Consider the following 22,140-nt stretch of genomic DNA (forward strand, 5'->3'; position numbering starts at 1 on the left):
AAGTGAATTTTACTCCATTTTATGACCTTCCTTGCCACAGTGGTTACGTCAGTCACTGAAGTTGATAAGTTAGTAATGCCGGTTGTTAAATGAATCTGTTTCCACCGTTGACTTTGCTCATCAGAAAGTCACAAAAGGGGATCACATGTTGAAGGTGGAGGAGGCAGAGCAGAAAGAAGGGGGAAGAGGGGAGGAGGAGGAAGAGGAGGAGGAGGAGAAGAAGAAGAAGAAGAAGAAGAAGAAGAAGAAGAAGAAGAAGAAGAAGAAGAAGAAGAGGTGGTGGTGAAAGTGATGGAGAAGGAGAAGGAGAAGGGAAAGAGAAAGAAGGAGAAGAAGAAGAAGAAGAAGAAGAAGAAGAAGAAGAAGAAGAAGAAGAAGAAGAAGAAGAAGAAGAAGAAGAAGAAGAAGAAGAAGAAGAAGAAGAAGAAGAAGAAGAAGAAGAGGTGGTGGTGAAAGTGATGAAGAAGGAGAAGGTGGTGAAAGTGATGAAGAAGGAGAAGGGGAAGAGGAAGAAGAAGAAGAAGAAGAAGAAGAAGAAGAAGAAGAAGAAGAAGAAGAAGAAGAAGAAGAAGAAGAAGAAGAAGAAGAAGAAGAAGAAGACGAAGACGAAGAAGAAGCTGCTTCAGTGTCTCATGATCTGTGCTTTGCTGTGGTTTTGCAGTAGAAATGGGTCCCCATCCAGGACTGCAGTAGAGACTTCCCATTGTGCTTAATTCTTATTTTTACCACTGCAAGTCTATATTATTCTGTCAAACTCTACCCAACTGCCTTTTTCCCCCTCGGAGGGAAAAAAAACAGTGCTCAATAAGGTAGTTTCCTCAGCCTGATGTTTTATGTGTACACATTGATACGTCTACAAATCTTATTTAAAGTGAATATAATTAGAATTATCTGTTAAAAGCAAGTTATTATATACTGCTGACTGAGGTGGAACAATCTCTATTTCTTCCTCTAAGTCTTGTTCTTTAGATAACTCACAAACTGAAATTTTAAGGCATGTTTAATTATCTTTTATGATTGCATTTTGCCTAGTATTTTTCCCCTCCAGTTATCATAAATTAAATATCTCCTTATATTAAAAGGGAATCCCTTGCATGCGAAATTAGATGCGATTCCATTTTTAAATTTTATTGTTTAAAAATTACATTGGCTGAGGCAATTAAATCATCCTGTTGAAGAAATGAATCTTTTTGCATGCAAATGTGTGTGTGTGTGTGTGTGTGTGTGTGTGTGTGTATGCCCTGTGCTCTTTTTATTTATTTATATTTTTCCCCCACACTAAGGCTCTAATAGCTGAGCAGTTTTGAGGCATTAATATCTCATTTCAAAAGGAGAAAATATTTCTAGTGAAATGGCTGTCTATAGCTTTTGATAAGTTGTTATATATATGTTATGAGGAGAAAAATAGCATTGGTAGGCTGCATTAAAATTCAGAATTGGTTAAATGCACAATTAATTTTGCCTCGGAGTCCCAATAGTTTTCTTCCTAATAATTGAAAAAATGCAAATGAGTATAACTAAGCTGCGGATTGACCAGTTATGTTACCCTGCAATCTATCTTAATGAATTAAATGTGCATTATGTCCAGATAAGTAAATTATTTTAAATCTGATTAAGTGGGGGTTTTTTTGTTTTTTTTAAAGGAACAGGGAGAAAAGATTCCACCACCATTTCCCAAATTCAAAGCTTTTGTGTTTGTGGCTATAGTCTAAAACAGTTACAGGGTAGTGCTCGACTTAACAACAGTTTGTTTACTTCAAAGTTACAACGGCACTGAAAAAAGCGACTTACGAACATTGCAGCCTCCCCATGGTCATGTGATCAAAATTCAGACACTTGGCGACTGACTCATATTTGTGACAGTTGCAGTGTCCCGGGATGATGTGATCCCCTTTTGCGACCTTCTGACAAGCAGAAGCAATGGGGAAGCCAGATTCACGTAACAACCGTGCGGCTAACTCAACAAAGGCAGTGATTCACTTAACAGCGGTGGCAAGAAAGGTCTCAGAACGGGGCGAAGTGGATGGCTATGATGCACCTTAATAAACCATAGCGATAGGCACCTTGGCTGCACTCTGAAAACGTCTGGAGCATCACTTGAACATCGTTGGCATTGACAAAAAAACCCACCATCTGTCAATTGCAGAAGGCAGCGTTACTTGGAACAGCTTTGACGCTTTTTCTAGCCTCCGAGAAAACACCCACATCTAACTATCCCAGGACTTTGGGAAGGTGGAGTAACAGGCCAAATCCAGTCTAAACATCTGTACCGGGCAGTGAGGCCAACCATTATATATATATTCCATTGCAATGCTAATTGTAAGAATATGCTTATAATAAGATTAATAATAATTAATAACTAATAACTAATTAATAACTAATAACTAATTGTAAGAATATGCTTATAAGATGAATAATAATAATAATAATAATAATAATAATAATAATAATAATAATAATAATAATAATAAATAAGATTATTAATAAGATTCTCAGGGATGACTCACACCCTGGACGGTATCTCTTTACTTTCCTACCATCCGGTAGGAGATATAGGAGTATAGCCAGCCGTACCAACAGGCTGAAAAATAGCTTTTATCCGTGGGCTGTTAGGCTTTTAAATGGGATATAATCTCTGTGAACTTATGCAGAATTGACTTGGGAGGCCGGTGTGTGGTGTAGTTGGTTCACATGGTGTGGTAGGATGGAGGGTTTGTTGTCACTGTGTGTTGGGGGGAGAGAGCACGGAGGGAGGCTCAGCTAATCTCAATGTACACATGTTGTACTTTAAGTACCTTGGTGGAGCAGTGGGCTAATGCCTCCTTAAGTAACACCAGCTGCCTGCAATTGGTGCAGGTTCGAGTCCCACCATGCTCAAGGTTGACTCAGCCTTCCATCCTTCCGAGGTAGGTAAAATGGGGACCCAGATTGTTGGGGGCAATAAGCTGACTTTGTAATAATGCCGCTGGGGGGTGGGGCTAAAGCCCTAATAAGCAGGCATATACATAGAATGAAGGCTATTGCTAAGCACATTGGTTTGTGCTTCTTAGATTGTAAGCCGCCCTGAGTCTTCGGAGAAGGGCGGGATATAAATGGGATTTTTAAAAAAATAAAGGTTTATTATTATTATTATTAGTTATGAGTAGCACCAAAGGGTATAACAAAAGCCTTCGAGAATTCTATGCTTCCTGCAGGAATCCAGATTAAAGCACCCTCAACAGGTGGCTGCTATTCAGCCTATGCATGAATATATCCTGCGAAGGATATGTAATTGTTTTTGGATGTCCAACTGTGCTGATCACTAGGGATGCTTCCCCAAATCTTCAAAGGATGGTGCCTTCCTGTAATTCAAGAGCACCGTTTCAGAGTTTGCATTCTGCTCTTCGAGGGGGAACACAGCCTTGACCTTGTTTTTATTTTCAAGGAGGGCTGTGCAAATCCTTCCAAATGACAGTGTATGTGCTATGGAATACGCAGGAATAATTAAAAGATTATTCTTCTCAAAGTGTAAAGTTTTCCAAGCTCATGGAACTTCTTGGGAAGCTCGTCCCAGCTCTCTCCATTTACAGCTCTCTCCTTTCAGAGGATTTTTTTTAAAAAAAAACATTTATTTTACTTGTATTCCACCTTTTATTATTTTTACAAATAATTCAAGGTGGCGAACATATCCGACACAGCTTCCTCCTCTTGTTTTCCCCACAGGTAACAATCCTGTGAGGTGAGTTGGGCTGAGGGAGAGGGATTGGATTTCATGCCTAAGGGGGGGACTAGAACTCATCATCCCCTTGTGATTGAGCCAAAGTCACCTGAGCTTTCATGCCTAAGGTGGAACTAGAACTCTCCGTCTCCTGGTGAGAAGAACTAGAACTCACTGTCTCCTGGTGGTTGGCCCAAAGTCATCCAGTAGGCTTTCATGCCTAAAGTGGAACTAGAACACTCCGTCTCCTGGTGAGAAGAACTAGAACTCACTGTCTCCTGGTGGTTGGCCCAAAGTCATCCAGTAGGCTTTCATGCCTAAAGTGGAACTAGAACACTCCGTCTCCTGGTGAGAAGAACTAGAACTCACTGTCTCCTGGTGGTTGGCCCAAAGTCATCCAGTAGGTTTTCATGCCTAAAGTGGAACTAGAACACTCCGTCTCCTGGTGAGAAGAACTAGAACTCACTGTCTCCCGGTGGTTGGCCCAAAGTCATCCAGTAGGCTTTCATGCCTAAGGTGGAACTAGAACTCTCCGTCTTCTGGTCAGAAGAACTGGAACTCACTGTCTCCTGGTGGTTGGCCCAAAGTCATCCAGTAGGCTTTCATGCCTAAGGTGGAACTAGAACTCACCATCTCCTTGTGATTGGCTCCAAGTCATCCAGTAGGCTTTCATGCCTAAGGTGGAACTAGAACTCACCATCTCCTTGTGATTGGCTCCAAGTCATCCAGTTGGCTGTCATGTCTAAGGCGGGACAAGAACTCGCCATCTCCTGGTGATTGACTCAAAGTCATCCAGGTGGCACTCATGGCTAAGATGAGACTAGAACTCACTGTCACCCGCTTTCCAGCCTGGTGCCTTTATCACTAGACGAAAGCCAGACCTGTTTCCCAATACTTGAAAGGGGCTGCCACGTTCCTCTTCGGTCGCTTTTTCTTTAAAGCTGAATACTTCGGTTTCCGAGCTTTTCGATGCAACATTTCATCTAATCAATTCTCGTCTCCTTTCTCTAGCCCCCTTTCGCTGTGCATGAATCTTACTTAACCTAGGGCAGGGGTAGGCCACCTTGGCTCTTTTATGACTCATGGACTTCAACTCCCTGCTATGCTGGCTCAGGAATTCTGGGAGTTGAAGTCCATGAGTCATAAAAGAGCCAAGGTGGCCTACCCCTGACCTAGGGAGCCCAAGATGGAATCTATTCTTCAAACGCGGAACTTTTAATATCACGAAGGGAATGTCCTTATTTTTAGTTGATGATGTTTGCCAGTTTCATCAAGATTAAGATGTGCTTTGGACGTTTCAGCCTAGGTATCCGACAATGCATCACAGTTCTGCCAGGGCAGGGGGTTGGACTAGATGACCTCCAAGGTCCCTCCCAACTCTTATTAACTGTTACTGTCTGTCTATATTTTTGACCGGATTCTTTTTTTCCAAAATGAAAAGATGGACGATAAACGCCTTATTTGATGGGGAGAGGAGAAAAAAAAAAGATGACCTTGAATCGGGAGATTAAAAATTAATTACCGGTTGAAAAATACATGCCAACAAATTATTCCAACAAAGCAGCTGAGGTTTTCATAATGCTCGGCGTTCTAAATGAATGATGTAGCTCAGGAGTTTAGTTCATATGTGACAGTAAAGCGATATAGGGATTTTTAAAAAAAATGTTAATAAATTTAGGAATACCTAATTGCACAATTCTTGAATGTGGACCAACTCAGGTTCATTTTCTGTAGCCTGCTGGGAGCTGCGTGTAAATCTCCGATTGTTCTATGACCATCTAGGATTACAGAGAAAGTGAGACTAGTCAGATTCAGAAATTCAATCAAGCTGATTATTATGAGATAAAATAAAGGATACTAGCGCTATGTCCTCTGTGGTGATTCACTTAACCGTGACAAAAAAAAAGACTGTAAAATCAGGTGCAACTCATTTAACAGCCCCTTTGCTTAGCAACGGAAGCTCTGACCTCGGTTGTGGTCGTAAGTTGAGGACTACCTGTATTGTGACAAATCCTGCCTGCCTCTCGCTAGAAATCAAAGGGCTGACTGGGACAAGGGTATATCATGGAGAGAGACTTCAGCGAGGCTACAGGTAGTCCTCAACTTACGGCCACAATTGAGCTCAGCATTTCTGTCGCTAAGCAAGGAAATTATCAAGGGAGGTTTGCCCCATTTTATGACCTTTCTTGTCACGGTTGTTAAGTGAATCACTGCGGCTGTTCAGCCAGTCCTGTGGTCGTTAAGCAGATCCTGCTTTCCCCATTCACTTTGCTCATCGGAAGCCGGCCAGAAAGATCAACGATGATGATCACATGACCCCAGGACACTGCAACCGTCATTACGTACATGCCAGTTGCCAAGCACCTGAATTGTTTTACGTACATGCCAGTTGCCAAGCACCTGAATTGTTGATCGCATGACCATGGGGATGCTGCAAACGGCCATAAGCATGAAAAATCCTCATAGGTCACTTTTTCCAGTGCCCTTGTAACTTTGAGCAATCACTAAGTGAGTGTTGTAAGTCAAGGACTTGACCTGTAAATGCAAAATATAATTCAAACAAAAAGGTAACAGCCATTCGTATTGAAAGCTCCATTCATGAACAGTTCTGGGCTTCTTCACCCCCTTGACAATCATAATACTGGTAGTTATGAATTAGGGTTACAACCGAGCCCCAAATTTCTGTCGTTAAGTGAGACATTTGTTCAGTGAGTTCTGCTCCATTTTACAACCTCTCTTGCCACAGTTGTGAAGTGAATCACTGCGGCTAGTAAGTGAGCAACCCAGGGGTTAAGTCAATCTGGCTTCCCCCATTGGCTTTGGCCTGTCAGAAGGCCACAGAAGACGATCACATGACCTTGGGACGCAGCAGTGGTCATAAGTATGAGTCAGTTGCCAAGCGTCTGAATTCTGATAACATGGGGAAGCTGCACCGGTCGTAACTGTGGAAAAACGGTCATAAGTCACCTTTTTCAGTGCCGTTGTAACCTTGATCGGTCACTAAATGAACTATTGTAAGTCGAGGTTGTCTAATGCAGGGCTTTTCAACCAGTGGTACGGGTACCACCTGTGGTACACTGGCACCTGGCAGGTGGTACGCGACCATCCTAGAAAAGTGGTAGCAGGGGAGGGGAATGAGCTGAACCGGTGGCAGCACCGGACAAGCCTGAGCGAGAGACGGCTGGAGCTGCAGGGATGTCAGGGCTCAGCGGAAGCGCCAGGATCAGCGCCAGGATCCAGCTGGAGCTCGGCGCTGATCCTGGCGCTTCTGAGCCCAGAGGAAGCGCCGATCAGCTGGAATGTTGCAGCATCTCCAGGGTCTTGTGATTTACATTCAGATGCTTGGCAACTGATTCATGTTTATGACGGTCACAGTGTCCCAGGGTCATGTGAAGTGACCAAAACCTGCTGCAACCACCCAGCAGATGGGGGGGGGGAATAAAAACCAAACACCCCCACCCCCACCTCACCGCTACTGGCAATCCTCAACAGAAATGCTCACAACAATGAAAACCTCGGACAGGAGGAAGAGCGCCGCCGGGCGGGCAGGCAGTTGTCTTGCTCGGCTGTGGCTTGTGGGGGCAATTTTTCCAGTGCCATTGTAGCTTCAAACACTCACTAAGCGAACTGTTGTAAGTCGAGGACTACCTGTACTTCATCGCTTTTTTTCCTTTTTTTTTTTTTTTGGTCATCAAGTTTTTGCTAGGCGACTGGTGGTCCTCGGATGTTGCCATATCCTAAAAGTGGTACAATGGGTGAAAAGGTTGAAAAGCCCTGATCCAACGCAACCAGGATTTCGATCCCTGTTCAGCTCTGAAACTCCTTGAATGACTTTACACCGCAATCTCATCTTCCCCCTTGTCTCAGTGACTTCTTGAACGTGTTTTTGAGAGTCTCCCAGCCATAGCTAATACGATATAAAACCTGTCTTGTCACTCCTGTTATATTGGCAGGATAATGATTTGATGACCCCAAATGTCCCGTTGTCAGGCAGAGTGACAGGCCTCATGTAAAACCCAATACATTTTTTTTAAAAAAAAAAACTATTGGAAATGGGCTATTGAGAACATTCTTTATTAGGCAATAATATCTCAAACTCTCCTAAATGCATGTCTGGCTCCGGAGGGTGTCTTAACCACCTTAGGTATAAAAATCCCAATTGTACACGTCGTTCACACAGATTTCTATTAAGTTCAAATTGTGCTTTGATTTCACATTTTCTGGGTATTTTTTGCTTTTTTTAAAAAAAAAATGTAGTACAGTTAGTCCTTGACTTACAACCGCAACTGACCCTAAAATTTATGCTGCTAAGTGAAAATTTTGTTCAGGGAGTTTTGCCCCATTTTTTATTATGACTTTTCTTGCCACGGTCGTTAAGTGAATCGCTGCCGTTGTTAAATTAGCGGCACAGTTGTCAAATGAATCTGGCTTCCCCCCCTTGACCTTTGCTGGTCGGAAGGTCACGAAAGGGGATCGCGTGATCCTGGGGCGCTGCAACCGTCGTAAAGATGAGTCAGTTGCCAAGCATCCAAACTTTGAGCAGCAGTCGTAAGTGTGAAAAAAGGCCCCGAGGCCCTTTTTTTTCCAGTGGCGTTGTAACTTTGAACAGTCGCTAAACGAATTGTTGTAAGCGGAGGACGGCCCGTATTTAATCCAGAGCCGCTTCAGCCTGTAAGGTATTTTTTTTTCTCCCGCGCAATTATTTCTCCTTGGCCAAGGTTAATTTTAGATCGTCTCCATAAAAAGAGCCTTGGTGGGCTAATAATAATAATGCCTCCTTAAGTAAGACCAGCTGCCTGCAATTAGTGCAGGTTCGAGTCCCACCAGGCTCAAGGTTGACTCAGCCTTCCATCCTTCCGAGGTAGGTAAAATGAGGACCCAGATTGTTGGCGGCAATTAAGCTGACTTTGTAATAATGCCGCTTGGGGTGTGTGTGAAAGCCCTAATAAGCAGACATATACATAGAATGAAGGCTATTGCTAAGCACATTGATTTGTGCTTTAGATTGTAAGCCGCCCTGAGTCTTCGGAGAAGGGCGGGATATAAATGGGATTTAAAAAGTGGTAGCAGGGGAGGGGAATGAGGTGAACCGGTGGCAGCACCGCAGAAGCCTGAGCGAGAGACGGCTGGAGCTGCAGGCCTGTCAGGGCTCAGCGGAAGCGCCAGGATCAGCGCCAGGATCCAGCTGGAGCTCGGCGCCGATTATGGCGCTTCTGCTGAGCCCAGAAGATGCCCCAATCAGCTGGAATGTTGCAGCATCTCCAGGGTCTTGTGATTTACATTCAGATGCTTGGCAACCGATTCATATTTATGACGGTCACAGTGTCCCAGGGTTATGTAAAGTATTGCTAAGCACATTTAATTTGTGCTTAGATTGTAAGCCGCCCTGAGTCTTCGGAGAAGGGCGGGATATAAATGGGATTTTAAAAAAAAAATCCGTACAGCCTTTCGAACGCTTTTCCTGACACTAATAACGCCCAATCTTCTCTGCTCCTTCTAGCTGGACAGCGCCACGTCCCTCATCCAAGCTGCTAAAAACCTGATGAACGCCGTGGTCCTCACCGTCAAGGCCTCCTACGTGGCTTCCACCAAATACCAGAAAGTCTACGGCACGGCTGCCGTCAACTCGCCGGTGGTCTCTTGGAAAATGAAAGCTCCCGAAAAGAAACCGCTAGTCAAGAGGGAGAAGCCGGAAGAATATCAGACGCGGGTGCGAAGAGGGTCTCAAAAGAAACACATTTCCCCCGTACAGGCTCTCAGTGAATTTAAAGCGATGGATTCCTTCTAGGTCGCTTCACCGCGAGGGGTTTTTCCTTTTCTTTTTTTTTCTTTTTCTATTTGCCTTCCATGTTTTTGTATGCGTACCTGCCGACTTGTGATGTGTCTGGCGTCGGGAGGAGGGGGTGTTTTGGGCAGAACCGGGATAATAAAGCAGTGTCGATTTGCATGCAACCAAGACTCAATTAAGCCATCGTGCAGCTTTCCTTCCCCTCCCCCAACAAAAGAAATAACGGCGTTTCTTACGTCGAGTAGCGGCCTATCTCACCGGCCTCTTTCCTAAAGTAGCAAAAAAAAAAGGCTTTATTTTACTTTATTTATTTTTTAAAGGCGGCTTTTTTTTAAGGAAGGAAAAAAAATGCATTGTCAGTGCAGGATAAGGAAGGAGAGAAAAGTTGGGGTCCTCGGTGCTCTCTTGAGCTCAGTTGTTTTGTTGCAGACGTTTCATTTAAACGTCATCCGTGCTGGGTGGAGGGGGAATCTGCTCTCCGATTATTATACAAGTTGTTTGCTCTGTCCGTGTTGGTGGGAATGGCTCGGTAGCTCCCGTTATTTAAGGTTAGCTTGCTTGTTTTGAGTTGGTGTTCTGTACCAGCCTGCTACCGGCCCTGCAGAAAAGGCAGGGACAACCCCTTTTACAAGAAGGCAAGAGGCTGGAATTAAGCCTGCCAAATTTATGAATACAAAAACAAACAGAACAAGACACGAACCAAGAAACAGGAGCTTTTCAAGCGGTTGCCTTCAGCAAACCAGCCCTCCCACGCATTCCCCTTTTATACAGTTCAGGGCGTGGCTTCTCTCTGCCTCCTTCCGAGGTGCCCCATTGCCTTCCTCTGTTTACTCCTGATTGACTGCCTCCTGCGTCGGGCGTCCTTGAACAGGGCCAGCTGTGGGTCATCTTCATCCACGCTGTCAGGCTCACACAGCTTGGTCTCCGTCGTGACCAGGTGGGAGGGGCCTGGCTGAGGGCTCTGCGGAGCCTCAAGGCCATCATCAGCAAGCTCTTCAACACCCCCCTCCTCCTCCTCCTCTGAGTCGTCCGACCCAACTGCCGAACCCACAGGCTGACCCTGAATCACAACACTTGGTAGGAAGTAGCGCCAGGATCACTCCCACTGACGCTTGCTTACCTGTAAACGCGGAGCAAACCCTGGTGCGGATGACGTTACCTCGTTGGGTCGTGAGACGTCTGCAACAAAAGCCACCCAGCTCAGTTAGCACCAAGGACCCTTCATTTCAAACCCTGAGCTGCAGATAATTCTCTTCTCTCGGATGGGAAGAGCACGTCCGTGCACGGAACATGGTAGTTGGCAGGAGCATTTGCTGGTGGGAAATCTTTTAAAGTGCGGTGGGGAATCCATAACAGCTTGTGTTGCTTTTCGTAACTAGCCAGTGTGCTTGAGTGTGCGGCCTGAATAACGAGGTGATTTAATTTCCAGCCCTCTTCATCATTACGGTATGTGAATTTTTCGCCAAGCCGGTGATTTAAAAACAAAAACAAAAACACAGGATGAATGCTTCCTTTTTATCTCACTTTCCCCCCCCTCCCCCTTTCTTTTTCGAATAGTGCTATGATGAATTATCATCTAATTTGAGCCATTGCCTTCTCCATTCCCCCCCCCTGCCCCTCTCTTTTGAGCTGGTTTCCCCCCCCCCCCAAACTCGAGTTTCTTCTGGTGAAGTATGAAGCACAACATGGTGGTTGACATTGCCTTTTTGTATTATTATAGTTATAAACGACTAATATTATTAGAAAATAGAGCCGGTGATCGAATGTGTAGAGAGACATGGGGGGGGGGGCTGAGACACATGTCAGAATTTAGAAACAAATACGTAGGTTGTAGCTTTGGATGACAGCAAGATATCCAATAGACCCATCATAACCGCTAACTCAATAAACTTATTTAACCTTGGCGTTCTCTGTATGGCTCATTTGTTCAACATAGACGTCGACACCCGTGTCCTCCCTGGCTTCAGCCTGCAAAACAAACTTGGATGGGAACGCTTATTGACAAGAAGCTTTTTGCAGACATCCAGCTGAATTTTCAGCCACCACTTCCAGTTTTGTACAGGAGGTCCTGGGCTTCCAACCATTCATTTAGTGACTGAAGTTACAGAGGTACTAAAAAAGAAAACGGACTTATAACCAGTTTTCACACTTATTTTATTTTTATTTTAATAATATTTATATACCGCCCTTCTCCCGAAGGACTCAGGGCGGTGAACAGGGCAGATTTATAAAAAAATACAAAAATACAAAAGTTAAAAGAAAATTAAACATATGCCCGACTAAAAACAGTAAATACATATATTAAAAATGACAATAAAAACCCAACCCATCCCCCATCAGGCCAGGCCGGCTTGTTCGAATAAATGCGTCTTCAGATCGCGACGGAAGGAGCGAAGGTCGGGCGCCATCCGGAGCTCAACCGGCAACCGATTCCATAGCTCCGGGGCGCCCACAGAGAAGGACCTCCCCCAGGGTCTCATGATCCAAATTGGGGTGCTCGGCAACCGGCCTGTATTTATCATGGTGGCGGTGCCCCAGGGTCACGTGATCACCTTGCCTTTCTGACGAGTCAAGTCAAGGGAGATGCCAGATTCACTTAATAGCAGATTGCCATTTCTATCTAACCTTCCCAGCCGGCTTCCGACAAGCAAAGTCGGAAGGGTGGCTAAAGTGGGGTTGGGTGGCTTGAGTTTCAGTGTTTTGTAGGAAAGACAACTATTGTGGGATTTAGTACATTGTGTGAAATCAAAAGTTAGCCTGGCCCTCCTCGGTAGTGTCCATCACTCTACTATTCCCCATTTTAGTTATTTTATTTTTATTCTGCCTTCATTACTTGTTAAGTAACTCACAATAGCAAATATTCCTAATACTACATCCTCTCTTTTCACACCACAACAACCGTGTGAAGTGGACCGGGCTGAAAGAGAGGGGCTGGCCCAAAGTCACCTAGCCATCTTTCATGCTCAAGGCAGGACTAGAACTCACTGTCTCCTGATGATTGCCCCAAAGTCGTCCAGCCAGATTTCATCCTTAAGCAGGGACCAGAACTCTCCATCACCTGGTGATTGGCCCAAAGTCACCCAGCTGGCTTTCATCCCTAAGGCAGGACTAGAACTCTCCATCACCTGGTGATTGGCCCAAAGTCACCCAGCTTGCTTTCATGCCTAAAGCAGGACTAGAACTCTCCATCACCTGGTGATTGGCCCAAAGTCACCCAGCTGGCTTTCATCCCTAAGGCAGGACTAGAACTCTCCATCACCTGGTGATTGGCTCAAAGTCACCCAGCTTGCTTTCATGCCTGAGGCAGGACTAGAACTCTCCATCACCTGGTGATTGGCCCAAAGTCACCCAGCTGGCTTTCATCCCTAAGGCAGGACTAGAACTCTCCATCACCTGGTGATTGGCTCAAAGTCACCCAGCTGGCTTTCATGCCTGAGGCAGGACTAGAACTCTCCATCACCTGGTGATTGGCCCAAAGTCACCCAGCTGGCTTTCATCCCTAAAGCAGGACTAGAACTCACTGTCTTCTGGTGATTGGCCCAATGTCACCCAGTTGGCTTTCATGCCTAAGGCAGGACTAGAACTCACCATCTCCTGGTTTGTAGGCCATCACCTTAACCATTACACCAAACTGGCTCTCAAATATCCATGCAATGAAAATAATGTTCTTTAGAGAGTCACACAAATTGGTTTGCATCATTTTTGGAACTTAACACACTTTTGCATCAAAATGTAAGAACTATTTTACTTGTCCATCATATTTGCCCCCCCCCCCCAATACGGTATCAAGATATTTTGATGTTTCTCTCTTCTAAGAGATTAGGAAGCGGTATGACCCCTACTTCAGAAGACCTGGAAACCATAGAAACCATTATTCTAACACATCGTTAATTCCTGATCCATCGCTTTATATCACCTCCCCTAAGTATTTAGAACTTAGTATAATTCTTTATTTCCAAGATTTCTCCCCTCTCCTGGCTAGGAGTAAACAAAATCAAGATCTCTGAATAAATGATTGCTTCCAGAAGCGACAGTAAGTCAAGTAATTCAGCAAGTTTGAAAGCAAAAGGCAGCAAACAATCAGCCGTGGTAAATTATTCATTTCATCAAGGAAATGTGCTTTTTCTTATCACAAGCTGTGCTTTAATAGTATATAATTCTTCTCAGGAGTGGATAAAAACGCTTTTAAGAGCAGACCATCCAGTGAGCATAAGGAGGGAATGTTACTGTATAATTATACAAAAATAAGAAACAGTTTCTTAAGATATCCCTGGATCCTTTTTTCTCCCACCCCCCCAGCCCCCAATCCTCCCAATATCAGGGTTGAAATGAATAGGAACTCAGCTATGCCTTGATTTTTCTATATTTTTATAAAGTCATTAATTCCCAAACCAACATCAGGACTTTGATGAGCTGCCTCCTGTATTCCTGTTTTATAGTCCAAACAGCTACATCAAAACACTGTCGGAGGTCTCTGGTTTGTACATAGCCTAGTTCACGAAAACCAAAATATGAAACATATCTCTTAGAATTCCTTGTGTTTCGAACAGCAATCTCTTTGTAGACAAATGCAAGCCCCAAATGCAGATATTTCAATTGCAGTTTTTTTAAAAAAATTTCCTCCTGATCTCATATTTCAGCGGTAGTTTTGAGCAACTTTGATCTTGGCAAATGAAAAAGTTCAGAACTTTTGCTGGGGGGAAAAAAATCTTTTTTTTGGCTGTCTTTTCTAAGAAAGAAGCTTTTTTTGGCACATTTGTAAGCCTTGGGATATGTTCACCATAAGAGGGCTTATTTAATAGCGTATAATTCTTATGTAATAGTGTACATATTCTATACTGTATAATAGTGTATCTAATTACAGCGCAATTGCCTGGGTAAGTGAAGTACCAAGAATCAGTCCTCTTTCAATGGCTTAGTCCCTGCCTCACCTGTTTTATTCAATCAATCAGTCAATCAATCAATCAGCCAGTCAGTCATGCATTAGTCGTCAAATTTATTTATTTATTTTATTGAAAAGTTTTACAGTACATTTTTAAAAAGAAAAACTCCCTCCCACCCCATCCCCTCCCCCTTACCCTCCCTTTCCCTCCCTTCCCCCCCCCCCCGACTTCCCAGAGCTGAATACAGGGTATAAACTTTACAAACTTAAGCTAAAATATGCTAACAAGCTAAAATAAAACATTAAATTCTATCACACTTTAACTCCCTTTAAACATAACTATATTACTAACAAATAACAAATAACTAATCATACATCATATAAAACCAATACTTATTCAAATGCTAAATGAAACTTTTTAGTCCCATATTTATTCTGAATATATTCGATCCATCTTCTCCATTCCACAATATATCTCTGTTGTGATTGTTTTCTCAAATATGCTGAAATCTTTGCCATTTCCGCCAAGTTAGAAACTTTCAAAGTCCACTCTTCTATAGTAGGCCTATATAAATTTGAGAGTCGTCAAATTTATATAGGCAGCCATCTCAAGAAAAAGGTGAGTTTGGGCTTATTATTTCTTTGTATGTTCGTTTGCATCCCACCCTTATTATTTTTTTATAAATAACTCAAGGTGGTGACCATCTTGAGTTTAGGTCAGAGAAGAGCAACTAAGATGATCCAAGGCCTGGAGACCAAAACATACGAAGAAAAGCTGCAGGACTTGGGTTTGGCTAGTCCAGGGGTAGGCAACCTTGGCTCTTTTATGACTCATGGACTTCAACTCCCAGAATTCCTGAGTCAGCGACTCATGGACTTCAACTCCCAGAATTCCTGAGTCAGTCCATGAGTCATAAAAGAGCCGAGGTTGCCTACCCCTGGGCTAGTCTAAAGAAAAGAAGAAACAGGGAAGACAAGGCCTAGAATGGACTTCAGAAGCAATGTGGGTTCAGCCAGTTCTCCGAACTCAACAACATTTAGCTACCGGTTCTGCCGAACCAGTGCAAACCGGCTGAATCCCACCACTGGTCCCCAACCTTTTGGGTACCAGGGACCGGAAAAGTTTTTCTGCGTACCGGAGAGTGTGTGGTTTTGTATGCTGCCTGCATCCCACAGATGGGGCTTTGCTTGTTTGTGTGGACCAGTTGCTGGCATGCTGCAGCCCAGTACTGGTCCACGGACTGGGGGTTGGGGACCCCTGGTCTACAGCACACTCAAGATGCTTCCTATCACACTCTTCCCTCTGTTGTTGTTTTTCTAAGCAGATGGCCATACTTCCAGCTAGACCGCTAGACCAGCAGTCCCTCAATCTTTCTGGCTCCTCGGACTGGCAGTGAGGATGGTGAGGGGAAGGGATCGGTTTTGCATGCGCCATTTAATCCCGTGCACGCATGAAGCTTCACCTGGTTGCCTGCCACTTGTGCAGCCCGATTCCCAAATGCCCATGGCCCTGTACAGGTCCACAGACCAAGGGTTGGGGACCCCTATGCTAGATGATCACCTTATGTGCAACTAAGAGCAATCAAGATGATTAAGGGCCTGGAGTCAAAAACATATGATGAACGGTTAAAGGATTTGGGTTGGGCCAGTCTAGAGAAAAGAAGGACTAGGGGGTGACATGATATCAGTATTCCAGTATTTGAGGGGCTGCCACAAAGAAGAGGGGGGTCAATTTATTTTCCAAAGCACCAGAAGGCAAGACAAGAAACAATGGAACTAATCAAGGAGAGAAGCAACCTGGAATTAAGGAGAAACTTCCTAACAGAGCGGACAATTAACCAGTGGCACAGCTCGCCTCCAGAAGTTGTGGGTGCTCCCACAACGGAGGTTTTTAAGAAGAGACTGGACAGTCACTTGACTGAGATGGTATAGGTTCTCCTGCTTGAGCAGGGGGATGGACTAGAAGACCTCCAAGGTCCCTTTCAACTCTATTCTGATTCATTGAATCATGTTTCTTTTTTTCTTATTATTCTAGGAAAAGGTTAAAAGTTCTTTTCTTTTTTTTTTTAAATGAACCGGGTAGGAAGATGATAATAACAATGATGTATCTGAATTCACTAGACCAGGGTTAGGCAACCTCGGCTCTTTTACGACTCGTGGACTTCAACTCCCAGAATTCCTGAGTCAGCATAGCTGACTCAGGAATTCTGGGAGTTGAAGTCCACGAGTCGTAAAAGAGCCGAGGTTGCCTACCCCTGCACTAGACACGTAAATCCAACGAACTCTTTAAAAAAAAAAAGCAAACACTCAAAATGTTGCAGAAAACCTCCACAGCAGGAGTGTCCAGCCTTGGCAACTTTAAGCTTGTGGACTTCAGCTCCCAGAATTCCCCAGCCAGAGGTGCTGTCTGTTAAGTTAGGCTGCCCTTCCATGTCAGGGCACGGATTCTTAGACGTTTGCGATGTGCAAATGGAAGGAAGACAACATCTGGAAGTTCCCAGCAGGGCTTCTCAGTCGGAGTTTAACCGTTTGGAAGCAGGAAAAGCAGTATTTTCAGATTCAGCAAAATCCTGATTGGCAGAAGCGACTTCGAAATTCTTTCGATGCTGTGCTTTAACTTCTTTATGCGTTTGCTTCGCCCCGCCACCACCATCCAACCCCAAGATCAAGTTTGGTCCCAGTTTTCATCTGTTGGCAATATTTATGTTCTGTGAAGATTATGGTCTGGGCGTGAACTGGTGGTGCCTGGAAACAGAAGAGGGGGATGGGCGATATTCGTCTTGCCCTTAGACCTCTCTGTTTGAGGAGCTGGGATCTAATTGGTGGCTGGTCAAAAGGAAGGGAGGGAGGGAGGGAAGGAAGGGAAGGAAAGAGAACGAAGGAAGGGAGGGAGGGAGGGAAGGGAAGGGAAGGGAAAGAAGGAATGAAGGGAGGGAGGGAAGGAAGGGAAGGGAAGGGAAGGGAAGGGAAAGAAGGAAGGAAGGGAGGGAGGGAAGGAAGGGAAGGGAAGGGAAAGAAGGAAGGAAGGGAGGGAGGGAAGGAAGGGAAGGGAAGGGAAAGAAGGAAGGGAGGGAGGGAGGGAGGGAGAGCAATAGCGATAATACTTAGACTTATATACTGCTTTACAGTGCTTTACAGCCCTCTCTAAGCTATTTACAGAGTCAGCCTATTGCCCTCAACAATCTGGACCCTCATTTTAGTGATCTCGGAAGGATGGAAGGCTGAGTCAACCTGGAGCCAGCCAGGATCGAACTGCTGGCAGTGGGCAGAGTTTGCCTGCAATTCTGCATTCTAACCACTAGGAAGGGAGGGAGGGAGGGAAGGAAGGAAGGAAAAAAGGAGAGGAAGGAAGGGAGGGAGGGAGGGGAGGAGAGAAGGAAGGGAGGAAGGGGGAGACGAAAGAAGGAAAGAAGGAAGAGGGAGAGGAAGGAAAGAAAGAAAAGAAAGAAAGAAAGAAAGAAAGAAAGAAAGAAAGAAAGAAAGAAAGAAAGAAAGAAAGAAAGAAAGAAAGAGGGAGGGAGGGAGGGAGCGAAATAGAACATAGTATTACAGTATGGAAGGGACCTTTGAGGTCTTCCAATCCACCTCTCTGCTCAGGCAGGACAACCTACACCTTTTCAGACAAATGACTTTCCAATCTCTTCTTAAAAGCTTCCAATGATGGGGCACCTACAATATCTAAAGGAAGGGAGGGAGGAAGGGAGGGAGGGAGGGAAGGAAAGGAAAGGAAAGGAAAGGAAAGGAAAGGAAAGGAAAGGAAAGGAAAGGAGGGACGGAGGGACGGAGGGAGGGAGGGAGAGAGGGAGGAAGGAAGGAAGGGAGAGAGGGAGGAAGGAAGGAAGGGAGAGAGGAAAGAAGGGAGAGAAGAAGGAAGGAAGGAAAACGAATGCTTTAAAAATAAAAATAAAAATAGTCTTAACCGAAGTGGACTCACTCCTGTTTAACGTTATGTTCATTATGGACATCAAGGCCAGATTGTTCCAGAAGAATCATACCTACCCACCTCCCTCTTTCTAAAGTCCCAGAATTTTGTTTTCAGAATCTGCTTCCGTTTACCTCCAACATCGAACCGCAGATTTATTTATTTATTTTTTTAAATCGATGCTGCCCGGTTCAAGCCAAAGATGTATTTTCAGCAACTCCTTTCTTTGTCCCCCCCCTCTCCCCTTCTGCCGCCTTTCCCTCCCCCCCCTCCCCCCACCATTTGACGACATGCCAAATAATGAAACTTGATGAAATAGCCATCTTGATCCTCACGGAGGGACCTGGCCTTGGACGCCACCCATAAAGGAAACAATTACCGGAGGCTCACACCTCCTTTGCCAAGATGACAAAATTAATGGTCTGAGCAGAGACCCTCTTTCTCGCTGCCGCGTTTTCCATTCGTTATCTTCTGCAATGGATTTCATTTCTTTTTTCTTTTTCCTCTTCCCCTTCTTCTCTGGGAGAGATCCATCTTAGTCTTTGCCCTCTCTTCGTTTCCGTTTTTCCTTTTCTTTTACAGACGCTTCCTAACCCTTCATCTGTCAAACGTTGGAAACAACCGCGCGGCTCGTGTAAATAAAAGTGCCGCAGACTAGACAAAAAACAAAAAAAAGGTCTTCTGGAAGGAGCGGCGGATAAAAAGGAGTGAGGGGGAAAAACAGGAACTTTTCACCCGGTGCGTTCTTTGAAGTTGCATCTTGAGGAAAAAAAAAGTATCCGGGTGGGACTCAATATACAGGTAGTCCTCGGATTACGGCCACACTTGAGCCCCAAATTCCTGTTGGTAAGCGAGACAGCGGTTCAGCGAGGTTTGCCCCATTTTACGACCTTCCTTGCCACAGTTACTTAAGTGAATCGGGCTCCCCCATTGACATTTGCTTGCCAGAAGGTCACAAAAGGGGATCAAATGATCCCGGGACAGTGGTGAGATTCAAATACCTGAACAAACGGTTCTCTTATTGGATGGAGGCCTGGGCCTCCAAGGCCTAGAACGCACTGCCGGAAGTGGCATCCATGCACTTCGGGCAGGCCGTTCTAGGACTGGGAGGCCTCCTCCAGGCCTCCAAGGCCTAGAACAGACTTCCGGAAGTGGCATCCAAGCACTTCCAGCGGGCCGTTCTAGGCCTGGGAGGCCTCCTCCAGGCCTCTGAGGCCTAGAATGGACTTCTGGAAGCAGTGTGCATTCAGCTGGTTCTCCAATCTCAGCAAAATGTAGCTAATGGTTCTGTCAAACTGGTGCAAACTGGCTGAATCCCACCACTGGGGACACCGCAACTGTCATAAATACAGGCCAGTTTCCAAATATCCGAATTTTGATCACGTGACCATGTGGATGCTACAACACTCGTAAGTGTGAAAAGCGGTCGTAAGTCACTATTTTTCAGTGCCGTTGTAACTTAGAATGATCACCAAATGAACTGTTGTAAGTTGAGGACTACCTTAATGTGTATAAGGAATCTTTGCCAAGATTTAGCAATAGCAATGGCACTTAGTCTTATATACCGCTTCATAGTGCTTTACAGCCCTCTCTAAGTGGTTTACAGATTCAGCATATTTGCCCCCCAACAATCTGGGTCCTCATTTGACCGTCCTCGGAAGAATGGAAGGCTGAATCAACCTGGAGCCAGTCAGGATCGAACTGCTGGTGTGTGGGCAAATTCAGCCTGCAATCCTTCGTTCTATCCACTGCGCCACCACGGCAATGGAATGGAATGAAATAGCGATAGCACTTAGACTTACATACTGCTTCATAGTGTTTTACAGCCCTTTCTAAGCGGTTTACAGAGTCAGCCTATTGCCCTCAACAATCTGGGTCCTCATTTTACCAACCTCGGATGGATGGAAGGCTGAGTCAATCTTGAGCCGGTCAGGATCGAACCGCGGGCAGTGGGCAGAGTCAGCCTGCAATACTGCACTTTAACCGCTGCGCCGCCGTGGGAAACCTAAACTAGACAGAACAAAAAGACAACAGGAGAACAGACGTGGAGATAAGGAGAAATTTTCTGACAATGAGAATGGTTAATCAGTGAGATGGCTTGCCTTCCAAAATTGTGGGTAGTCCATCACTGGAGGTTTTCAAGAAGAGTTTGGACAACCGTTTGTCTGAAATAGAATAGGGTATCCTGGTTGAGCAGGGGGTTGGGCTAGAAGACCTCCAAGGTCCCTTCCAACTTTATTATTATGATTATAACCACGACCTGGATGACTGAGAATCTTCTTCTTCTTCTTCTTCTTCTTCTTCTTCTTCTTCTTCTTCTTCTTCTTCTTCTTCTTCTTCTTCTTCTTCTTCTTCTTCTTCTTCTTCTTCTTCTTCTTCTTCTTCTTATTATTATTATTATTATTATTATTATTATTATTATTATTATTATTATTATTATTATTATTATTATTATTATTATTATTATTATTATTATTATTATTATTATTATTATTATTATTATTATGGGGGGAAATGCTTTTCTACCCTGGAAAGATAAAAACTTAACTTTGCCACTATGAGCAACTTCCAAAAAGCCCAGCATAAAAGCTGAAGAATAATGCAAAATGTTATAGGGTTTCCTGCCTGAGCTGGGGGTGTAACTGGATGACCTCCATGGTCCCTTCCAACTTTATTATTATGATTATAACCATGACCTGGATGACTGAGAATCTCCATAAACTGCCATACATCAAGAATATCTCAGAAACCACCAAAACAGAACAAAAAGACAACAGGAGAACAGACGTGGAGATAAGGAGAAATTTTCTGACAATGAGAATGGTTAATCAGTGAGATGGCTTGCCTTCCAAAATTGTGGGTAGTCCATCACTGGAGGTTTTCAAGAAGAGTTTGGACAACCGTTTGTCTGAAATAGAATAGGGTATCCTGGTTGAGCAGGGGGTTGGGCTAGAAGACCTCCAAGGTCCCTTTTCCAACACTGTTATTCTCTTATTCTGTTAAGATCAACCTATCTCCAGTGGAAGAGAATATCTGCAGCTCAGGTTGAATTATAGTATCTTGGTGTTCTCTGAGCTTGGTTGCTTACTTACAGACATTTTATTACCTAGCTAGGTAATATCTTCAGGCTGGTAAGAGTGGGGTTCGCTTCCTGTTTATATAGAGTAGCTCAGACAGGGCAAAAGAACTGAAAGAAAATTCAGCACCCATTATGTGCTATGTTCTAATTTTCTTTTTTTTTTCTTCCCCTTTTTTCTTTGGGGTGGGGCTGTTATGCAAACGTCGTTGCCTTTACTACTCCATTCTTCCTTCTGTTAACTTTCCAAGCGTGGCTGGAAATAATTAGAAAATGGAGGCCACGGATTGAATCCTTGCACAAAAAGTAGTTCACACGATGTGTGAAAGCTTCGGAGACTGCATGACGTGTCTGAAGTGGAGTAAGAAGTTATTGCCCTGGCTTTTTCATCGTTGTCTCTTGGATTTTTTTTTTAAAAAAAAAGAGAGAAAGAGAGATGCTTTTTTGGTTTGGAAGACAAGCCTCCTATTAAATTTAATTGCTTCCCCACGGATTAAGCAGCGAAGGTGTTTTTTTTTTTCCAGAAGGGAGGTAGCGTTGTCTTTAAAATGTCATGGCAAAACATGGTAAGTGTCCAGGGGCATCTAAAATAAACTGCTTTTTCTTGTTGATTCGGCGACACTTTTTTTTTCTATAAAGAGGTCAAAAAAAACCTCCAAAGGTTTGTAGAACAAAACAGGAGCAGCCCCACTCCCCCGCCAGTTGCATGACAACATGTGCTATCCTCACAAAGGACCCCCATCTCAGTCTTTGAAGGAGAAAATGGTAAATGGGC

The 22,140-nt window shown here is 44.3% G+C and overlaps 1 protein-coding gene across 1 annotated transcript in view; it reads left to right on the forward strand.

Moving 5' to 3' along the window:
- The window catches only part of LOC308671223 (catenin alpha-2), a gene marked incomplete at both ends in the record, with an annotated part of 512,303 nt that extends 502,818 nt beyond the window's left edge, over positions 1-9,485 (forward strand). Inside the window, one exon of the mRNA XM_081333323.1 lies at positions 9,198-9,485. Coding sequence (XP_081189449.1) covers positions 9,198-9,485 — 288 coding nt within the window. The remainder of the gene's footprint in view (positions 1-9,197) is intronic.
- Positions 9,486-22,140: the final 12,655 nt, after the last annotated feature.

Source organism: Vipera berus, assembly GCF_964194415.1.
Source record: "Vipera berus genome assembly, chromosome: 7".
Lineage (NCBI taxonomy): Eukaryota > Metazoa > Chordata > Lepidosauria > Squamata > Viperidae > Vipera > Vipera berus.